Source organism: Salvelinus alpinus, chromosome 4 (genome assembly GCF_045679555.1).
Source record: "Salvelinus alpinus chromosome 4, SLU_Salpinus.1, whole genome shotgun sequence".
NCBI classification, from domain to species: Eukaryota; Metazoa; Chordata; class Actinopteri; order Salmoniformes; family Salmonidae; genus Salvelinus; species Salvelinus alpinus.
The window spans coordinates 80,920,749-80,944,943 of NC_092089.1; the positions used below are offsets into that span (position 1 = coordinate 80,920,749).

Genomic DNA, 24,195 nt, shown 5'->3' on the forward strand with positions numbered 1-24,195 from the left:
ATTGGAGGTGTACCTGTGAATGTATTTCAAGGCCTACCTTCAAACTCAGTGCCTCTTTGCTTGACATCATGGGAAAATCTAAAGAAATCAGCCAAAAACTCAGAATTGTTATTTAGACATCCACAAGTCTAGTTCCTCCTTGGGAGCAATTTCCAAACGCCTGAAGGTACCACGTTCATCTGTACAAACAATAGTACGCAAGTATAAACACCATGGAACCACACAGCCGTCATACCGCTCAGGAAGGAGACGCGTTCTGTCTCCTAGAGATGAACGTACTCTGGTGCGAAAAGTGCAAATCAGTCCCAGAAAAACAGCAAAGGACCTTGTGAAGATGCTGGAGGAAACAGGTACAACACTATCTATATCCACAGTAAAACGAGTCCTATATCGACATAACCTGAAAGGCCGCACAGCAAGGAAGAAGCCACTGCTCCAAAACCGCCATAAAAAAGCCCGACTACGGTTTACAACTGCACATGGGGACAAAGACCGTACTTTTTGGAAAAATGTCCTCTGGTCTGATGAAAAAAAATAGAACTGTTTGGCTATAATGACCATCGTTATGTTTGGAGGAAAAAGGGCGAGGCTTGCAAGCCGAAGAACACCATCCCACCTGTGAAGCACGGGGGTGGTAGCATCATGTTGTGGGGGTGCTTTGCTGCAGGAGGGACTGGTGCACTGCACAAAATAGATGGCATCATGAGAGGGAAAATTATGTGGATATGTTGAAGCAACTTCTCAAGACATCAGTCAGGAAGTTAAAGCTTAGTCGCAAATGGGTCTTCCAAATGGACAATGACCCCAGGCATACTTACAAAGTTGTGGCAAAATGGCTTAAGGACAACAAAGTCAAGGTATTGGAGTGGCCATCACAAAGCCCTGACCTCAATCCTATAGAAAATGTGTGGGCAGAACTGAAAAGCGTGTGCGAGCAAGGAGGCCTACAAACCTGACTCAGTTACACCAGCGCTGTCAGAAATGGGCCAAAACTTATTGTGGGAAGCTTGTGGAAGGTTACTGGTGCTTCCTGCTTAACATTTTGCTTGTAAGCAGTTATCAGGAGGATAGAATTACGGTCAGATTTGCTAAATGGAGGGTGAGGGCAAGCTTTGTACGCATCTCTGTGTGTGGAGTATAGGTGGTCCAGAGTTCTTTTCCCTCTGGTTGCACATTTAACATGCTGATAGAAAGTAGGTAAAACGGATTTAAGTTTCCCTGCATTAAAGTCCCCGGCCACTAGGAGCGCTGCCTCTGGATGAGTGTTTTCCTGTTTGCTTATGGTGGAATACAGCTCATTGAGTGCGGTCTTAGTGCCAGCATCGGTCTGTGGTGGTATGTAGACAGCTACGAAAAATACAGATGAAAACTCAAGGTAGATCGTTTGGTCTACAGCTTATCATAAGATACCCTACCTCAGGCGAGCAAAACCAAGACTTAGGTATCGTGCACCAGCTGTTTACATATATAAATAGGCCCCAGCCTCGTGTCTTACCAGAGGCTGCCTGCTGATAGAGTGTAAACCCGCCAGCTGTATGTTCTTAATGTCATCGTTCAGCCACGACTCGGTGAAACATAAGCTATTACAGTTTTTAATGTCCCGTTGGTAGGATATACGTGTTTTCAGTTCACCCCATTTATTTTCCAGCGATTTAATGTTAGCTAATCTGTCTAATCTGAGGTGAGTAATCGCAGTTCTGATATCCAGAAGCTCTTTTCGGTCATAAGAGACGGTAGCATCAACATTATGTACAAAACAAGTTAGGAACAATGCGAATAAACAAGAATAGCATTGTTGGTTAGGAGCCGATAAGACGGCAGCCATCCCCTCCATCATAGCTTATTAGAGAAACAAGTTCCTTCATTCAGCCCAAAGCTGATAGCAGTAGAGGAGATAAACGGAGGGAGGACAGGAAAGGAGAGGGAGGAGAGAAAATAGTGATATCTTCAATAAAATCCCGAAAATGTATTGTAAATGGCACCACAGGCTCTGGCTCTTCTCCAGTACTGCTCTGCATGTTAACTAGAGGGCAGTGGATGGTAGCGATGTGAATATCATGTTTCAAATGCCTTTGTATGAACAACAGTGGTTGTTTTGCATTATTCATGTTTGGGGTTGTAGACTGATAAGGAGATGTGAAGAGACGAGTGTTATTGATTTTCATTGTTAATAACACTGGTGATGTCCTCGTTCCCATTACCCATAAGCAATCCGTTACGTCGCGCCGGATGTTACGCAGTGAAAACGCAAGTCCACCTTGCAGTTGAAAGCTCTGTTGCGATATGGACACCGCATACTTTGAAATTCAGCCACACCGGTTACGTGGGCCTTACCTTTCCAACAAGTCAGTTCGTTACATTTCTGCCCTGTTAGAGCTGCCCTGGTCAATTGCAAGTGCTGTTATTGTGAAGTGGAAACGTCTAAGATGGTTTTGTTCTCTGTGGTCTCTCATCACGGACAAAATGAAATGGTCCAGCCACCCAGATGGTGTGGTGAAGGCGGCGCAACAGTGCCTGTTCAACCTCAGGAGGCTGAAGAAATTTGGCTTGTCACCTAAAACCCTCAAACTTTTACAGATGCACAATTGAAAGCATCCTGCCGGACTGTATCACCACCTGGTATGGCAACTGCACCGCCCACAACCGCAGGGCTCTCCAGAGGGTGGTGCGGTCTGCACAACGCATCACCGGGGGCAAACTACCTGCCCTTCAGGACACCTACAGCACCCGATGTCACAGGAAGGCCAAAAAGATCATTAAGGACAATAACCACCCGAGCCCCTGCCTGTTCACACCGCTACCATCCAGAAGGTGAGGTCAGTACAGGGGCATGAAATCAGGGACCGAGAGACTGAAAAATAGCTTCCATCTCAAGGCCATCAGACTGTTAAACAGCCATCACTAACAGAGAGGCTGCTGCCTACATACAGACTTGAAATTATTGGCCACTTTAATAATGTCACTTGAATAATGTTTACATATCTTGCATTACTCATCTTATATGTATATACTGTATTTTATACCATCTATTGCATCTTGCCTTTGCGGCTCAGTCATTGCTCTTCCATATATTTATACATTCTTATTCCATTACTTAGATTTGTGTGTATTAGGTCGTTGTGAAATTGTTAGATTACTTGTTAGATATCGCTGCACTGTTGGAACTAGAAGCACAAGCATTTTCCTACACTCACAATAACATCTGCTAACCAATAAAATGTGATTTGATAAGTGTCAAAAGTGTTCCACAGGGATGCTGGTCCATGTTGACCCCAATGCTTCCCACAGTTGTGTCAAGTTGGCTGGATGTCCTTTTGGTGGTGGACCATTCTTGATATACACGGGAAATGGTTGATTGTGAAAAACCCAGCAGCGTTGCAGTTCTTGACACAAACCGGTGCGGCTGGCACCTACTACCATAACCCATTCAAAGGCACTTCAATATTTTGTCTTGCCCTTTCACCCTCTGAATGGCACACATACACAGTCCCTGTCTCAGTTGTGTCAATGATTGAAAATCCTTATTTAACCTGTCTCCTCCCCTTCATCTACACTGATTGAAGTAGATTTAACAAGTGATATCAATAAGGGATCAAAGCTTTCACCTGGATTCACCTCTTTACGCTACTGCTACTCTCTGTTCATCATATATGCATAGTCACTTTAACCATATCTACATGTACATACTACCTCAATCAGCCTGACTAACCGGTGTTTATATGTATCCTCGCTACTTTTATAGCCTCGCTACTGTATATAGCCTCGCTACTGTTTTTCACTGTTGTTTTTATTTCTTTACGTACCTATTGTTCACCTAATACCTTTTTTGCACTATTGGTTAGAGCCTGTAAGTAAGCATTTCACTGTAAGGTCTACACCAGTTGTATTTGGCGCACGTGACAAATAAACTTTGATTTGATTCACCTGGTCAGTCTATTGCATGGAAATAGCAGGTGTTCTTAATGTTTTGTTCACACACTAAGATCAAGAGGGCTTTTGATTTATTTAATGTGAAGCCCCCAAGGTGTCATAACCAGAGGTCCCTCAGGTGTTTGTCTGTATCTATAGAATGATGTAGGTTTCCAGGCTCTCCACAGTCACTAGTCCTCCCTACCAACTACCGGTCCATTATCAATACATACACAATATCTACACTTGTCAATCACTGACAATGACCAGGGCCCAATAAACTCTCATTTTGTCCTGATATGATATTTTATCTGCTGTATAGAAGCAGCATCCAAAATGGCACCCTTTTCCCTATATAGTGCACTACTTTTGATCAGGGCACTAGTTTAAAGTAGTGCACTATATAGGGATTGGGTGCCATTTGGGACGCAGAGAAAACATATCTTTCAGTATTATTCAATGCATCTATACAGCGAGGGGGCTAAGTGGCTTATCAAAGAAACCAATATTGATGAGGTCCCTAAGATTCACAAATCCCACATACAGTAAAAGCATAGGAATGTGTTGAAGAGATGTGTGGTTACTAAAACTACTGCCTGGCAGCTCATTTTCATATCTAGCTTCTCAGCTAAACTGAAAGTAGAGAAGCCACATTCATTACTTGGCCACTGCTCTGTGTAGCAGTTCATGGAGAACGTCTCAAGGTATTTGGGCTAAGATGGCAGTGAGGCTAACTGTCTGCTCACCTCATCACTAATTCACAAAACATGATGTTGAGCTTCTTTCCACTGGAATCCTAACATTCAGAAGTCTAAGTTGTACAAGTTGTGGGAGGGGATATTTATGTACTTCAGCAGTGGGGACATGCTTTACACTCTATCTTTAAGCATATAAATACACAAACAGATTAAAGGGATTCTATACAATTAAGCCATTCCTCTACTTAGCATTGGCTCGTGAAACTACCACAAACTTCCTTCATACACGTGGAAATGGTATCCATGAGTTCATCTGCCTCTGTGAAAGTACAGAATCACACTTTAAGCCTCAGAGAAGATGGGGCTTTTGAGTCTACAGCTTCTTTAAATCCAGAGACAGATTCATACCCAGACGGATAGACAACATCAAGCTCTGTAGTGTGTCAGGAGGATTTGTCAACCAAACTAAACCCAGAGGACCACAGTGGAACACTGTACATTGTGTACCGGTTGATCAGCTTGATGTGAGGGCATTTTGAAGTTAAACCTTACTAATGCTTGTGTACTAAAACATCTGTGTTTATGCCTGGACTTTGGGTTTGAGATAGTTTATATGACAAACATATATAGGATAGAAAAGTGTTTGCGCGCATTAATAGAGGCCTGTCCTGACTGTGTGTATAGAATGACCCCATGATGTCTGGCCACTCAGTCAAGATTGACAGAAACTGACTGGTTCCTCTTGATCGGAGACAGACTAAAGGTTATATCCTGCACACCAGTAACAGAGCTATTGTTCTGTCTGGAGCCTGTTTCTGGGCCAAAGATTCATGCGTTGTGTGTGTGTGTGTGTGACCAGTACAACCATACATCATCTGGGCCGACAGTCAAAGGCGCTTGCTTGCCCAACTTGGGGGAACCGTAGAGCTACTGTTAGAGGAAGTATGTCTGGAGTGACTTCCTGTCATTCTGGCCCCTGTTGTTCTCACTCAGTTGCGACAGACTGAGGCAACCTTTTCACCCAGTTGTCTCCCCTCACACACACACAGGGTCACGTGTTTTGCAGATGCTTACATGGGGTAGCTTGACTATAAAATGATCCTGTACTCTTTGTACAGGAGGCTCTCACTCCATCTCACCTGCGTGGGCGGGGTCAACGAGCCTCATTATAATAGGTTTTTAATAAAAGTATTAGCTTGATTGATTATTGATTTTGCCTCTCCTCATTAGTTAAAGGTAGAATTTCCACCACATTGATAATGTATGAGTTTTGTATTCTGTGTGTGTCCTTGGGTGTGTTTATATTCTCTGTGTCTCTCTCTGTACTGTGTGTGTGTATGTGAGAACATGCATGTGTCTGTGTGCTGTGTGTGTGTAAACGTTTCAATATCTCTATTTTGTGTGAATGTGTAAACGTTTCAATATCTCTATTTTGTGTGAGTGCGTACTGTGTGTGTAGCCCCACCTTTGATCTTGTCCCCCAGCAGGCTACACTCGTGGTCTGTGTAATGGACGATGGGTGGAGGGGAAGGGGGTCTGAAACGGTCCTCCTCCATCCTCCTGCGGTGTCTCTCCTCTCTGGCATACAGGCGCTGACGACACTCCCACTCATACAAGTCGTCTCTGGCCTGGGCAAAGTCCACATGGAGCCGCCCTGTGTCCTTCTTGTCTGTACTGGAGCCCAGACGCATACGGTAGCCTGGGGGGAGAGGAAAGGGGGTTGAGGGGAGAGAGAGAGAGAGGGAGGGGCGAGGGAGAGAGGGGAGAGAGAGAGAGAGGGGGGAGGGGAGAGAGAGAGAGGGGGGGAGGGGAGAGAGTGAGAGGGGGGAGGGAGAGAGAGGGGGAGGGGAGAGAGGGGGGGGAGGGGGAGAGAGATAGGGGGGAGGGGAGAGAGAGATAGGGGGAGGGGAGAGAGAAAGATAGTGGGGGAGGGGAGAGAGAAAGATAGGGGGAGAGAGAGGGGGGAGAGAGAGAGGGAGAGAGAGAGAGAGGGAGAGAGAGAGGGAGAGAGAGAGAGAGAGGGAGAGAGAGAGGGAGAGAGAGAGGGAGAGAGAGAGCATTAGAACCAATTGGTAACATCACGAGTGACATTTCACTCTGCTAAACGTGCAGGTGCAGGGCGATAAAGCGCCGTAAATACCCACAAACCACTTTCTATCAGACACCTGCATCTCTCCTGACATCCTCTATTTGGGTTGAAACGATCTGTCCATCCATCACTCCCCATCCCTCTGAGGCTCTCCTCTTTTTAATCTGTTGGTTCCTCTGTCACAGCTGCATCCTAGCTAAAGTAGCTTTGTGGGGTTGGAGTAAACACCTTTCTGTTCTCAAACTAATTCATAGAGAAGACTTAGAGACTAATTGGTCCTCTAGTGACACCCTAGCAAACACATCTCTCTCCCTTTCCCTCCTTTCTCTCGCTCATCTTTCCTCTCTCTCTCCCGCTCCTATCGGTTTCTCTTTCTCTCCCTCCTGCTTTCTGCTGTCTCACTCTTCAGTCTCTTTCACTCCTCCTCCTCTCCATTGCTGCTCATTCACTCAAATGACCCTGGGTGAAAACGGGCGCTCTCACACAAACACGGCCTGCTCTTTGCTTCAGGCTCACAGATGTGATTCAATATTTCATAGCGAGACTTGAGAGCTCTGTGCTGCTGGACCACTAGGCCGATGGACTACTAAACTGTAACTAGAATGGTCTGCGGGACTGGTGGTGGACATAATGCATGGGACAGTTATCCATTCTTACTGAAGAGAATAGCTAGGCCAAGTCACTTGAGACGGCTACACACACGGGTCAGTCTCACAAAACTCACATTTGAAAAAAGAAGTGTCATTTTTCACAAAATGTCCTTTTGGATCACTTATATTAGGATCTGTACGTATTTATTTGATCATTATTGTGTTTATTGATAAGATATTATGCATTTTTCAAGGGGGGGGTTAATGTTAAAACAAAACTGAATGGTCAAAATGTTCATCACAGTGGAGTTATCACAAAACGACCACCAACAGGCCTCGTTCATCACCACGAAGCCAACATTATTTACAAATAGGCCTACCTAACGCAACTACGCTGTAAGAGGGGATACGGAGCATATTTCTAATTATTTACCACACATCATCGCCATCAACAGTTGGAGAACAAAGGTACTGATTATAGAAATGACTGCAGTTGATATAGACTAATAGACTAGACTAATAAATACACTATTTGCTTTCATCAAAACAATGGTTTTGTTGCATATTTCAGTCTGGAACCTGCCGAGGTTTAGGGGGGCTGTAACCTTTTCTAAATGGCACACTACAGCAGTTCACAAAAAAGCCTGAAATAGACGAGCCACATCTATTATTCCAAAACTGCAGCTCGTGGTTGGAACACATACTTCCCTACTTTTAAATCAACCAGTCCATTTTGAATTTGTGATTAAGCTGTTGTGATTTGGCAAGGAATGTAGCTTGTCTACAGTGTTGTTTGTGTATTCCATCAGATACATTATATTTCTGTTGACCTATTGGGAGCGGTCGGAACGAAATTGAGTAGGAGAAAGGGAACAGAGACTGTAGGGAGAAGAACTGATCACTTGGCTAGGTTTCTTTTTTGTTGAGAGTCCCTAATGCACATAACAAATGGAAGGAATACTAGAGTCAACATGAATTAACAGTTGTCTTTGGGACAAATTTCACCTGCCCAGAGAGTTGCATAGTTTGCCATTGAAAAACTGTACTGATCTCTATCAGAGATTCAGAAACCCAATACATCAGACTTGCATAATACTAAAAGCACTGCTCTTAATGCAATTGACTAAAACACCCCTTATTTCAGTATAGTACTGTAACTACATCCATGTATTTTCAAGATTCAAAAGTGAACGTAAGCGTAAAACAAAGTTACTCATTTTTTAAGCAATAAATGATCCAAGGTCTTTAAAGGTAATATTGGTGTACCATGACGTGGATGTGTGGTTGTAAGGTATTTTAGATGTATTTCTGGATTGAATGGGATCCTATGGGCAAATGCCTAACAAAGTATCTAAATATGTGAGATACGGACCAAAAACTGGCTTATGATATCAAATAACAGTATAAGTAAGTGCTAAAACAGGTACACATGTCAAAATGGGGCATATCCTAATTTAAATGGCAGGGTTGCTCTTTGCTCAAATTGCAGATTGTGGCGTAAAGTAAGTTAAATGGGGTTTATACACGCCATATTTCTTGACAAACTCTATCAAATAATACGTTCAAATCAGGAAAACTGGTCTGAATGGTTGTTTAACTTCATTAACTTCTAACAGCCAGTGAAAGTGCAGGGCACCAAATTCAAACAGAAATCTCATAATTAAAATTCCTCAAACATACAAGTATTTTACACCATTTTAAAGATAAACTTGTTGTTAATCCCACCACAGTGTCCGATTTCAAAAAGGCTTTACGACGAAAGCACACCATCTGATTATGTTAGGTCAGTACCTAGTCACAGAAAAACACAGACATTTTTCCAGCCAAAGAGAGGAGTCACAAAAAGCAGAAAGAGATCAAATTAAATCACTAACCTTTGATGATCTTCATCAGATGACACTCATAGGACTTCATGTTACACAACACATGTATGTTTTGTTCGATAAAGTTCCTATTTATATGGTGATTTTGCAGAGAGTCACAGCAATTTACAGAAATACTCATAATAAACATTGATAAAAGATACAAGTGTTATTCATGGAACTTTAGATAAACTTCTCCTTAATGCAACCGCTGTGTCAGATTTCAAAAAAACTTTACGGAAAAAGCACACCATGCAATAATCTGAGTACGGTGCTCAGACACAAAAACAAGCCATACAGGTACCCGCCATGTTGTGGAGTCAACAGAAGTCAGAAATAGCATTATAAATAGGCACTTACCTTTGATGATCTTCATCAGAATGCACTCCCAGGAATCCCAGTTCCACAATAAATGTTTGTTTTGTTCGATAAAGTCCATCATTTATGTCCAAATACCTCCTTTTTGTTCACGCGTTTAGTTCAAAAATCCAAATTCATGACGCGCAGGCCAGACGAAAAGTCAAAAAAATTCCATTACAGTTCGTAGAAACATGTCAAACGATGTATAGAATTAATCTTTAGGATGTTTTTAACATAAATCAAAGGAGAATTCCTTTGTCTTTAGAAACAAAAAGGAACGCAGCTACCTCTCACGGGGGAGCGCCTGAGTGAGCTCATCACACTCTGCCAGACACCTGGTTGAAACAGCTCTCATTCCCTCATCCTTCACAGTAGAAGGCTGTTGACATCTAGTGGAAGCCTTAGGAAGTGCAATATGACCCCATAGACACTGGTAGAGCATGGCGCTTGCAACGCCAGGGTTGTGGGTTCATTCCCCACGGGGGGACCAGGATGAATATGTATGAACTTTCCAATTTGTAAGTCGCTCTGGATAAGAGCGTCTGCTAAATGACTTAAATGTAAATGTAATGTATATTGGATAGACAAACCTACAAACCTCAGATTTCCCACTTCCTTGTTAGATTTTTTTCAGGTTTTTGCCTTCCATATGAGTTCTGTTATACTCACATACATCATTCAAACAGTTTTAGAAACTTCAGAGTGTTTTCTATCCAAATCTACTAATAATATGCATATCTTAGCTTCTGGGCCTGAGTAGCAGGCAGTTTACTCTGGGCACCTTATTCATCCAAGCTCCTCAATACTGCCCCCAGCCATAAGAAGTTAAGCAGCATAACATAATTCACTCTGGTTCCTATTATACAGGTGTAGTGGGAATGAAAACAAACGTATCATCAGCATAGCGTCTCGTTCATCTCCACTTTCCTATTTGCCATGTGTGGAACGTCATTCACCTATTTACCTTGTAGCCTATAAGCACGGCACAAGAACGCACATTCCTCACGCTTGCTGTTTAACCTACGGGCTAACTCATACAATTATGACTTTCCTGTCAACAAATACATTTAAACCTTGGGATCTATTTACATGTCAATTTACCCATGTTATCTCACTTGTCATACTCCAAACTATTTAATACAATTCCATACTGCATTCTGTCTATGTTGTTCATTCAGTTAAGCCTGTACACAATTGAACTGTTTTACAAAAAATCGATACAAACCGATAAAAGTAGTTGTCCTAGTAAATAATTGAAGTTACCAGCACAGCACACCCATTGTCTATACATTAGAATTAGCATTACCGATATTAAGGTTCCCGTTTTGGTAATGAGGACCCCTTATCTACATCTGCAAATAAAAGGAGTCAGCAAACAATTGACCACATCACTAAAGCCCATTCATGCCGCCATGTTGGTAAGGTAATAGTTCTAACTTTATCCCAATGATATATTTTTTGCCATAATGTGAGAAGGTCAAGTGGGGTAAAGGGAGTGTTTGAGAATAAGAACCTCATTCTGAAGGCATAAAAGCAAATAAATGAACTTGTGCTCATCTAAGGACTACTCCTCTAGATCAGGCTTTCCAAACTCCGTCCTGCCCCCTGGGGGCAGACAGAATGCAGACAGTTTTACTTACCCATGATGCATTCTGTCTAAAAACTGATTGGAGTTTTTACAGAAACTGTAAAAAGTTTTACGGAAATGAGACATGTCTCCAGACACTGTTTTTACGTAATAAATATAGTGTAATATACATTTTTTATGATTTATGGACAAACTACAGCAACATATTTGGTGTTTTATATTTTTCTAAAGTAAAATTACCAGAGAATTAAACCCGGACGCATTTCAATAATGAGAATTTGGGGTGAAAATAAAATAAGACACTTTACCAAAAACTATGCATCTTAGTCTTCAGAATCATAGTTGATTTTTGCAGATGCATCATGGTTTTGTAACTCAAGTTGCTACTTACATAGTTAAAACTGGTTTCATGAGAAACAGTCACTACACGCACACACATATGCACAAATAGACACCACACAGACACGCACACACAGAATAAATAATGCATAGGATATTATTGTAGAGGCCAGTGTTAAATGTACTTTGTCGGGCTGTGATATATGTATCCAGTTTGCATATAGAGAGAGATTTAAGATGGCATGTGTCTGGAGTCTAAAAGCTTTGATGGAAAAGGAGATAAAAAAAGAAAAGACCCTGGTGCAACATGACTAGAGATTACCACTGGACTACCTCTAGGGGGTTAGCACTGGACTACTAACTACTGGAGGTTAGCACTGGACTACTAACTACTGGGGGTTAGCACTGGACTGCTAACTACTGGAGGTTAGCACTGTACTACTAACTACTGGAGGTTAGCACTGGACTACTAACTACTGGGGGTTAGCACTGGACTGCTAACTACTGGAGGTTAGCACTGGACTACTAACTACTGGAGGTTAGCACTGGACTACTAACTACTGGAGGTTAGCACTGGACTACTAACTACTGGAGGTTAGCACTGGACTGCTAACTACTGGAGGTTAGCACTGGACTACTAACTACTGGAGGTTAGCACTGGACTACTAACTACTGGAGGTTAGCACTGGACCACCAACTACCGGAGGTTAGCACTGGACCACCAACTACCGGAGGTTAGCACTGGACCACCAACTACCGGAGATTAGCACTGGACCACCAACTACCGGAGATTAGCACTGGACCACAAACTACCGGAGGTTAGCACTGGACCACAAACTACCGGAGATTAGCACTGGACCACCAACTACTGGAGATTAGCACTGGACCACCAACTACTGGAGATTAGCACTGGACCACCAACTACCGGAGATTAGCACTGGACCACCAAATACCGGAGGTTAGCACTGGACCACCAACTACCGGAGATTAGCACTGGACCACCAACTACCGGAGATTAGCACTGGACCACCAACTACCGGAGATTAGCACTGGACCACCAACTACCGGAGATTAGCACTGGACCACCAACTACTGGAGATTAGCACTGGACCACCAACTACTGGAAGTTAGCACTGGACCACCAACTACTGGAGATTAGCACTGGACTACCTACCACTGGAGGTTAGCACTGGACCACCAACTACCGGAGATTAGCACTGGACCACCAACTACCGGAGATTAGCACTGGACCACCAACTACCGGAGATTAGCACTGGACCACCAACTACTGGAGATTAGCACTGGACCACCAACTACTGGAGATTAGCACTGGACCACCAACTACCGGAGATTAGCACTGGACCACCAACTACCGGAGATTAGCACTGGACCACCAACTACCGGAGATTAGCACTGGACCACCAACTACTGGAGATTAGCACTGGACCACCAACTACCGGAGATTAGCACTGGACCACCAACTACCGGAGGTTAGCACTGGACTACCAACTACTGGAGATTAGCACTGGACCACCAACTACTGGAGATTAGCACTGGACCACCAACTACTGGAGGTTAGCACTGGACTACCAACTACTGGAGATTAGCACTGGACCACCAACTACCGGAGATTAGCACTGGACCACCAACTACCGGAGATTAGCACTGGACCACCAACTACTGGAAGTTAGCACTGGACCACCAACTACTGGAGATTAGCACTGGACCACCAACTACCGGAGATTAGCACTGGACCACCAACTACCGGAGATTAGCACTGGACCACCAACTACTGGAGATTAGCACTGGACCACCAACTACCGGAGATTAGCACTGGACCACCAACTACCGGAGATTAGCACTGGACCACCAACTACTGGAAGTTAGCACTGGACCACCAACTACTGGAGATTAGCACTGGACCACCAACTACCGGAGATTAGCACTGGACCACCAACTACCGGAGATTAGCACTGGACCACCAACTACCGGAGATTAGCACTGGACTACCAACTACTGGAAGTTAGCACTGGACCACCAACTACTGGAGATTAGCACTGGACTACCAACTACTGGAGGTTAGCACTGGACCACCAACTACTGGAGGTTAGCACTGGACCACCAACTACTGGAGATTAGCACTGGACTACCAACTACTGGAGATTAGCACTGGACTACCAACTACTGGAGATTAGCACTGGACTACCAACTACTGGAGATTAGCACTGGACTACCAACTACTGGAGATTAGCACTGGACTACCACCTACTGGAGATTAGCACTGGACTACCAACTACTGGAGATTAGCACTGGACTACCAACTACTGGAGATTAGCACTGGACTACCAACTACGGGAGATTAGCACTGGACTACCAACTACGGGAGGTTAGCACTGGACTACCAACTACTGGAGGTTAGCACTGGACTACCAACTACTGGAGGTTAGCACTGGACTACCAACTACTGGAGGTTAGCACTGGACTACCAACTACGGGAGGTTAGCACTGGACTACCAACTACGGGAGGTTAGCACTGGACTACCAACTACGGGAGGTTAGCACTGGACTACCAACTACTGGAGGTTAGCACTGGACTACCAACTACTGGAGATTAGCACTGGACTACCAACTACGGGATATTAGCACTGGACTACCAACTACTGGAGACTAGCACTGGACCACCAACTACGGGAGGTTATCACTGGACTACCAACAACTGGAGGTTAGCACTGGACCACCAACAACTGGAGGTTAGCACTGGACTACCAACTACTGGAGATTAGCACTGGACTACCAACTACGGGATATTAGCACTGGACTACCAACAACTGGAGGTTAGCACTGGACCACCAACAACTGGAGATTAGCACTGGACCACCAACTACTGGAGGTTAGCACTGGACCACCAACTACTGGAGATTAGCACTGGACTACCTACCACTGGAGGTTAGCACTGGACCACAAACTACCGGAGATTAGCACTGGACTACCAACTACTGGAGATTAGCACTGGACTACCAACTACTGGAGGTTAGCACTGGACTACCAACTACTGGAGGTTAGCACTGGACTACCTACCACTGGAGATTAGTACTGGACTACCACTGGAGATTAGTACTGGACTACCACTGGAGATTAGTACTGGACTACCACTGGAGATTGGTACTGGGCTACCACTGGAGATTAGTACTGGACTACCACTGGAGATTAATTTCCTTCATTTAGAACTATTAGGAGAGGGAGGATATTTATTGCACAACACCTCTTGTTGTCTCCTCATTGACCAACATAGTTAAGGTCTCTGAATGAAGAGGGAGGATATTTATTGCACAACACCTCTTGTTGTCTCCTCATTGACCAACATAGTTAACTTCTCTGCGCTACGGATCCCTTTAGCGGGATCATTTTCCTAAACAACCGCTGAATTGCAGGGCGCAAAATATTACAAAAAATATTTATAATCATGCAATCACAAGTGAAATATACCAAAACATAGCTTGTTGTTAATCCACCTATCGTGTCAGATTTTGAAAATATGCTTTGCAGCGAAAGCAATCCAAGCTTTTGTGAGTGTTTCAATCAATGCTAGAACAGCTAGCCCCAAATTAGCATGGTCACGAAAGTCAGAAAAGCAATAAAATTAATCGCTTACCTTTGATAATCTTCGGATGTTTGCACTCACGAGACTCCAAGTTACACAATAAATGTTATTTTTGTTTGATAAATATTACTTTTATAACAAAAAACAGCCATTTGGGTTGCGCGTTATGTTCAGAAAACCAAAGCCTCGCTCCGTTCGACGAAAATTCCAAAAAGTATCCGTAATGTTCGTAGAAACATGTCAAATGTTTTTTATAATCAATCCTCAGGTTGTTTTTAACAAACATAATCGATAATATTTCAACCGGACCGTAACCTATTCAATAAAAGAGAGAAAGAAAATGGAGAGCTACCCCTCTCGCGCGCAGGAACTAATCAAAGGACACCTGACTACTTTTGAAAAATCTTGCTCATTTTTAAAAATAAAAGCCTGAAACTATGTCTAAAGCCTGGTCACAGCCTGAGAAAGCCATTGGAAAAGGAATCTGGTTGATACCCCTTTAAATGGAAGAAAGACGGGCAAGGAAACACAGATAAAAAAAATAAAAAAAATTCACTTCCGGGTTAGATTTCCTCAGGTTTTCGCCTGCAGAATCAGTTTTGTTATATTCACAGATTTTTTTTTGACAGTTTTGGAAACTTTGGAGTGTTTTCTATCCTAATCTGTAAATTATATGCATATTCTACGATCTGGACCTGAGAAATAGTCCGTTTACCTTGGGAACGTTATTAAAAAATAAAATAATAATCTGACCCCTAGCGTCAAGAGGATAAGGTCTCTGAATGAAGAGGGAGGATATTTATTGCACAACACCTCTTGTTGTCTCCTCATTGACCAACATAGTTAAGGTCTCTGAATGAAGAGGGAGGATATTTATCACACAACACCTCTTGCTGTCTCCTCATTGACCAACATAGTTAAGGTCTCTGACTGAAGAGGGAAGACATTTATTCCACAATACAGCTTGAAGTTTAATAGAAAACGTAGGCAATGTACCAGACAGGAAGAGGGCTCTGTCCACAGTGAACTCTTCGGCAAATCGGATATGGCAGAAGTTCTTCTTGCTCTTGCGGATTGCGATGATCTCACCCAACTGGCCAAATACCTCCACGATGAGTGCCTCAGTGGCATTCTCTGGCAGACCACCCACAAACACAGTCTTACAGCCGGGAGGGCGATCCCTCATGGCCGGAAAGGGAAGGTCTGTAGATGAGAAGAGAGAGGCATCAATACAGAGAACTAACCGTAAACTTGGACACTATGAATGATAAAGTATTAATTTGAGTTTAAAGGCGTTAGTTAGCGTTTTTTTTTTTGCAATGTCCAGAATCTCCTGGCTAGCATCTCCTAGTTAACATCACCATGCTTTTGAAATCACTACCAACTGATAATCTGTTTGCACTAGCACTTCTAAAAGCTAGCCAGATTATTATAAGCGTTGCTAACTAATCAGTTATTTTATTTAATGGTAATTAAAAAATATGCAAAATCCCAAAAAGTGACCCAACCAAGTCGCACTGCTGCTTGACACAATGCCCGCTTAACCCGGAAGCGAGCCGCACCAATGTGTCGGAGGAAACACCGGACACCTGGCGACCGTGCCAGCGTGCATGCGGCCGGCCTCCCACAGGAGTTGCAAGAGCAAGACCACAGTGCACACGCCTGTCCTATCAATAGACTGCTAGAAGATGCATATCATTCTAGTGGGAGAAGGCTCGGCAGACTTTCTGACTAGCGAATTGAAAAGTAGCCTAGTTAATTTAAGTGGAAAAAGGATCCGGCTGAATATAACTAATCGGCTGTATAGACTAGCTGGTGCTAGTGGTAAAGACTGCATTTATTTGGCCATTTATTTTGTATAACAGACATGCTTTTGTTATAGGTTATGTCATCTCCAAACCAGACACTGTTGATCTGAGCCTTGCTGAAGAAAAACTACAGTATCAGACTTTCGGCTGTCACAGATGCACCTCTCCCGACTTTAGTCTATAGTCGGATGCTTTAGTCTTACCACTCAAACGCGTCCAATATCTGCAGTGCTGCTCGTGGCAACGTCGTCTCGCTGAGTCTACATTTAAATTATAAAGTCAATCTCAATGTGACCCACCAGAACCTTGAAAACTTAAGGCTTAAAAAAGCTTAACACACTCATTCAACCCCCCCCCCCCCCAAAAAACAACTATTGATGGTTATTTTTATTTTTGTTAGTTTTGGAGTCAAAGACAATCGTTTCAGTATAGTTTTCGTTTTTCAAACGGATTTGTTAATTATTTTATTTCAGTTTGTGACAGTTTACTATAATAACCTACAATAACATTAATAACAACATATAATAACATTCCACCTACAAACTGGGTCCCATAAATCAATCAAACCCTCATTAACCTCTCTGGGATATGTGGGACGGTAGCGTCCCACCTGGCCAACATCCAGTGAAAATGCAGAGCGCCAAATTCAAATAAATTACTATAAAAATTAAACTTTCATGAAATCACACATTCAATATACCAAATTAAAGCTACACTTGTTGTGAATCCAGCCAACGTGTCAGATTTAAAAAATGCTTTACAGCGAAAGCAAACAATGCTATTATCTGAGGATAGCACCCCAGCTAACAATCACAGACCATCATATTTCAACCCTCCCGGCGCGACACAAAACGCAGAAATAAAGATATAATTCATGCCTTACCTTTGACGAGCTTCTTCTGGTGGCACTCCAATATGTCCCATAAACATCACAAATGGTCTTTTTGTTCGATTAATTCCGTCGATATATATTCAAAATGTCAATTTATTTGGCGCGTTTGATCCAGAAAAACACCGGTTCCAACTCGCTCCACATGACTACAAAATATCTCAAAAGTTACCTGTAAGCTTTGTCCAAACATTTCAAACTACTTTTGTAATACAACTTTAGGTATTTTTTTACGTAAATAACCGCTAAAATTGAAGACGGGATGATCTGTGTTCAATACCGGAGGAAAACAATGTGTAGCATGCTTTCTGGTCACGCGCCTCTAACAAACAGTACACTTCACTGGAGCATCATTCTGAACATGGCTACTTCTTCATTTCTCAAAGGAAAAACCTCAACCAATTTCTAATGACTGTTGACATCCAGTGGAAGCGATAGGAACTGCAGGAAGGTCCCTTAGAAATCTGGATACCCATTGAAACGAGAGTGACCTCAAAAAAAAAAATTCTGAATGGTTTGTCCTTTGGGTTTTGCCTGACAAATAAGTTCTGTTATAATCACAGACATGATTCAAAAAGTTTTAGAAACTTCAGAGTGTTTTCTATCCAATACTAATAATAATATGCATATATTAGCATCTGGGACTGAGTAGGAGGCAGTTTACTCTGGGCATGCTTTTCATCCAAACGTGAAAATGCTGCCCCCTATCCATAAGAAGTTAAAGAAGCAGTTAAATACTCAGTCTGAATTTACAACACAAATAAAACTAGTGTTTCTACAGTGAAAGAATAATGTGAAATTGATTTATGCATTTAGAAGTACTGTTATCATAATGCAATGTGCAGGCTGTAATTTATGTTATACAATATCCATTTGATTAATTCAGAGGCTTCATGCTGGGAAAATCTATTAAAGTACTATTTGAAAAATTACATTTGGAAATATCTCCCATGACCAACGAGTAGCAATAATGACGAAAACATACAGCAATACGCTTGGATAACTTTTCTATTGATATCTAATGTTAATGTGAAAACTATTGTGGGATAAACACAAATGCATCCTCTTAGCCAAAAGCTGGTTGATTCTCTCATGTGAATGGTTCATTGCTTGAGAGACCTGATTAATTGAACACAGATGAGAGTTTACTGAACCATACATGGGGCTCTACTGCTCTGGACAGAACTAATCACCAGGGCCTGTAATCATAACCAATCTCAGAGTCAGAGTGCTGATCTAGGATCAGTTTGCCCTTTTAGATATGGACGGGGGAGACCTGATCCTAGATCTGCATTCCTACTCTGAGACGCCTCTGCCCTCCTAGAGATCTATGGCAGAGCCTTGTGGTGCAAGAGCAAGGCCTCTTATGTTAAAACGTCAGTGATATGAAGCTTGTTTCAAAGCTCAGATCTTCCAGAGGGCCAGACCTGTGCCACTGTTGTTCAGCTAAAGTCCTTCGACATTTAGCCGATGGCTCTATGATCTGAAAGTCTGCTTTTAAAACCCAATGTGCATGTATTTTCTAGGTTCAGTGGGGGTGGTCTCTGTACTACGGAAAGAGTATGAACGGTGGGAGTGACACTGGAGAATGCAAAATGTGGTGGCTACTTGTCAACAAGGAGATGGTGCCGATCAGAATCTTCAGCAACATGGATAGAGGCAACATTGGTGTCCTGGGAGCTGAATTTACAATGCCACTGGCCACTGTGACAATCCTGTTTAACGGGAGATGAGGCCTACACAGAAGCCAAGAAGCCTGAAGGACTCACCCATAAACTTTTTGCTAGCCTGTGTTCAGCCATATTGACTTTACCAAACAACATATAGAATGGGAAACGGTAACATAATAACAATAGAGCTCTCCATTCTTTCCCTGAAATCTCCGTGAAACAAGACAATAACGGCCATCCTGTACCGCCCACTCTGCTTGCTGGGACAAACACACACCTATACTTATGTTATGATCCACCATCAGTGTTTTCCTCTAGCGCCGGCTGTTGTCTATACAGCCAATTACAGACTCATTTTCAGCCTTAAATTAAACTAGACTTCAATTCGCTAGTCGGAAAAAAAGGTCTGCTAGTGCACTCTGCGCCTAGAATGAACAATATGCATCTCCTAGCGATCTATTGATAGGACAGGCGCCTGTCAGTCACAAAGTGAGCGATGACAGGGAAAGACTGCTGGTTTGACAGTCTGCTATCTGTTCCACCTCTCGGTACCTGGCTGTGTACCTGGCTGTCAAATTTCTACTCGGATGGAGAGAGCATGAATTTGCACGTCCCATATAATGTGGAGTGGAAATCCACTTAGCCTATTGTTTTCTAGAACAGTCATTTATTTTATTTCCTGGGCAGGGTCCTATAATAATGATGGCCCGCCAGCCCGGGACCAGTAAAAACATGTGTCGGTCGGGCCAGTGGATCTTGTCAGTCAATGGCCCGACAGTACATTTTCAGCGCATCTTCGCATTCCAGTTCAACATTTACCTGCTCTGTCGCCAACCATTGAAGACCACAAGCGTAAATGTCATGCTATTTGTATTTGGGAAATATGATTGGCCGTTCATTCAAGCACCACCACGCTTCCACGAGTTACAACTTCTGGAGCAGCTTTTTTCTTTTAGAGAAAGTTATTTACAATATTAAACCTTCAATAGTGAACATACTAGCAATATGCTGGCTACTGTTGAGCTACAAAAAGACAGCTAGCATTGGTCTTGGCTAGCCTACTGTAGCCAGTCAATATCTCTTTTGGAACGTTTGTTTGGAGGGAGGCAGGAAAAAAAAGAAGAGCAGGAGAGGGAAAATAAGGAAAGAGGGGGCTAGATAAACATGTGAATTGAACGGTTCAAAGCGAGAGAAAGAGTTGAGTGAGAGAAAGGGGGAGTGAAAGAGTCGAGCGAGAGAAAGGGGGAGTGAAAGAGAGTCGAGCGAGAGAAAGGGGGAGTGAAAGAGTCGAGCGAGAGAAAGGGGGAGTGAAAGAGTCGAGCGAGAGAAAGGGGGAGTGAACGAGAGTAGAGCAAGAGAAAGAGAGTAGAGCGAGAGAAAGAGAGAGAGAGCCCCTGCAGGTGTTATTCAGATCAAGGTCAGTGTGAGGGGCTGTATGGTGTCAGGGTAGCCTGGAGGTCCTGCTCCCTGTGATGGCCACCATATGCAGCCTGTTGACCTGCTGCCCTGGGGATGACAGGGACACTGACTCACCAGGCTCCTCTATCCCTCCCACGCCCCTGGAGCACACACAAACATACAGGTGAAGGGCAGAAAAAAAGATGACATGGCTTGGATCTCTACAAAAATAACAGAAAACAGACCCTTCAGCTCTGACCTTTCTTTTATTCTCTCTATATTGCTTTCTTTCTTTTATTTTCCTAGTAGATGTAATCTATTTTCTCTCCTCATCACCTATATCACTTCCCAATGGGCCTATTTTCTAATCTACCTCGAATACTCTGTTTCATCGTCTTCACTGGTCCCCCACTAGTCCTCTAAACATCAGCCTCATGGTGCTGTGACCTCCGCAGTGGAGTTTACTATTCTCAACGGTCACAATGATTCACTAACTAATGGCTGAGCAGATGTCTTTCTATTTGCCAAACAGAGGGACAGAGGCTCATCAAGGAGCCCTGTGATAACTTTAATCTGGAGAATAAATAGGCTTCCTCTGAAGTAGGGCTTTAAAGATATCCCTCCTTGAAGAGACTCTGCCTTTCATGAGGAACACAAAAGTGATAGCGAGAAAATGAATAGAAAGACATGGGGCGGACAGAGGAGAGCGAGAGAAAGAGGGGGAAGACAAGGAGCAGACAGAAATAGAGGGGGAGGACAGGGAGCAGACAGAGAGAGGAGACAGAAATAGAGGGGGAAGACAGGGAGCGGACAGAGAGGAGACAGAAATACAGGGGGAAGACAGGGAGCGGACAGAGAGGAGACAGAAATACAGGGGAAGACAGGGAGTGTACAGAGAGAGGAGACAGAAATACAGGGGGAAGACAGGGAGTGTACAGAGAGGAGACAGAAATAGAGGGGGAAGACAGGGAGTGTACAGAGAGAGGAGACAGAAATAGAGGGGGAAGACAAGGAGCGGACAGAGAGAGGAGACAGAAATAGAGGGGGAAGACAGGGAGCGGACAGAGAGGAGACAGAAATAGAGGGGGAAGACAGGGAGCGGACAGAGAGGAGACAGAAATACAGGGGGAAGACAGGGAGCGGACAGAGAGGAGACAGAAATACAGGGGAAGACAGGGAGCGGACAGAGAGGAGACAGAAATACAGGGGGAAGACAGGGAGCGGACAGAGAGGAGACAGAAATACAGGGGGAAGACAGGGAGCGGACAGAGAGGAGACAGAAATACAGGGGGAAGACAGGGAGTGTACAGAGAGGAGACAGAAATACAGGGGGAAGACAGGGAGCGGACAGAGAGAGGAGACAGAAATACAGGGGGAAGACAGGGAGCGGACAGAGAGGAGACAGAAATACAGGGGGAAGACAGGGAGCGGACAGAGAGAGGAGACAGAAATACAGGGGGAAGACAGGGAGCGGACAGAGAGAGGAGACAGAAATACAGGGGAAGACCATAGGTAGAGGAGGGAGAGCGAGAGAGAGAGGGGAAAGAGACGGTAGAAGATGAGGAGGAGAGAAAAAACCAGGGGGAGAGGGAAGACCATAATAGGCAAGAGGGAGAGAGAGACAGGAAGAATATTCACATTGAAAACACACACACAACATGAAAGCCTTGTGTGCTTAAGGAAGGAGAGGGGGAGTGACTCCAGACTGTGTTTTATGTTTTCTGAAGGAGCCTGAATTCCCAACAACTGACGAGAGAAAAATTGCTTTTTGTTTTAGTTTAGGGTGAAATTGATCCCTTCCAAATCTGACAAGTGAGCTTTCTTTGAAAAAGTCACCAGACAAAGTTCTCTCTCAGAGATATTAAAGGAGAGCTCCCACTGGGTGTTCTTCACAGACACACACACGCACACAATCAGAATTGTTACGTAGAGACCGAGAAGCACAGTTCTGGTGACTTTTTAAAAGGACATTCTACTTCAAAATGAATGAAAATTACATTTTGCTGGCACCATCTAAAATATCATTTACATTTCCAGAAATGAGCCCAATAACATATTGGCAAAATTATTTCTTAAAATTATTTTAACAGATTGGACCATGCATATAGCCTATGCATGGTCCATATTATCAGGTATGCTATTAGCAATAAGCATTATCACCTGTATATATACACACTGAACAAAAATAGAAACACAAGTGTTGGTCACGAGTTGAAATAAAAGATCCCAGATATTTTCCATACGCAAAAAATGCTTATTTCTCTCAAATGTTGTTCACAAATTTGTTCACATCCCTGATCGTGAGCAGTTTAACCTTTGTCAAGATAATCCATCCACCTGACGGGTGTGGCATATCACATAGCTGATTAAACAGCATGATCATTACACAGGTGCACCTTGTGTTGGGGACAATAAAAGGCCACAAAAAAATGCAGTTGTGTCAAACAACACAATGCCACAGACGCCTCAAGTTGACGGAGCGCGCAATTGTCATGATCACAGCAGGAATGTCCACCAGAGCTGTTGCCAGAGAATGTAATGTTCATTTCTCTACCACAAGCCATCTCCAACGTTGTTTTAGAGAATTTGGCAGAACGTCCAACCGGCCTCACTACCGCAGACCAGTACGTTCAACCCGGGACCTCCACATCAGGCTTCTTCACCTGCGGGATCATCTCGGGGAGGGGGGGGCTGAGGAGTATTTGAGTCTGTATTAAAGCCCATTCGTGGGGAAAAACTCATTCAGATTAGCTGAGCCTGGCTCCCAAGTGGGTGGGCCTCTGCCCTCCCAGGCCCACCCATGGCTGCGCCTCCGCCCAGTCATGTGAATTCCATAGATCAGGGCCTAATGAATTCATTTCTACTGACGTCCCCTGCCTGTACTTCTCACAGAAACCCCTTCATGCAACCATTTCCACCCACAGCACTTTTCCTGGTTGCCACTACTCTTGCTCAATTAAAAATGTAATCTCATCACAAATTTTTAAGTCACTATCCAAAATATTTTGAGGTAGGGTGGTGTATTACCCCAAGCTAATGGGGTGAAAATTGATCTGTGTTACATTCAGCCCCAATCTCCCCTAGGCACTCTTTGCAAATTGCAGAGCAGTAACATGCTTAACCATGCAGTTGCTAAAAACACTGGGTTTAAAATGGTGCAGTTCACACATATTAAAGGAGTTGATAAATCAATAAAGAAGGAATGAAAAGCTGGGATCCGCTTCTTTAACAAATGCAATTAAAACTGCTGCTATTACAATTTGCATTATGAATTGTTGTGCATTGACTGCTTGTCAGAATGCATGTTTCCCTCCCTATGACACTTGCAACTTGAATGCACCTTGAGAGGAATATTTCTCTCCCATAGAACACATAACAAGCTAACTAGGTAAAC

General features: G+C 43.5%; 1 protein-coding gene across 6 annotated transcripts in view; it reads right to left on the reverse strand.

Moving 5' to 3' along the window:
• LOC139574524 (ecto-NOX disulfide-thiol exchanger 2-like) overlaps positions 1-24,195 on the reverse strand; it is a 349,993-nt gene that overhangs the window by 37,814 nt on the left and 287,984 nt on the right. For 4 of the 6 annotated variants that reach the window (XM_071399194.1, XM_071399191.1, XM_071399192.1 and 1 more), the window contains 2 exons: positions 16,033-16,239; positions 6,073-6,306 (listed from right to left, as the gene is read on the reverse strand). In XM_071399194.1, the coding sequence (XP_071255295.1) occupies positions 6,073-6,306; positions 16,033-16,239 (441 nt within the window). The remainder of the gene's footprint in view (positions 1-6,072; positions 6,307-16,032; positions 16,240-24,195) is intronic. The other 2 variants (XM_071399195.1, XM_071399196.1) reach the window with 1 other exon arrangement.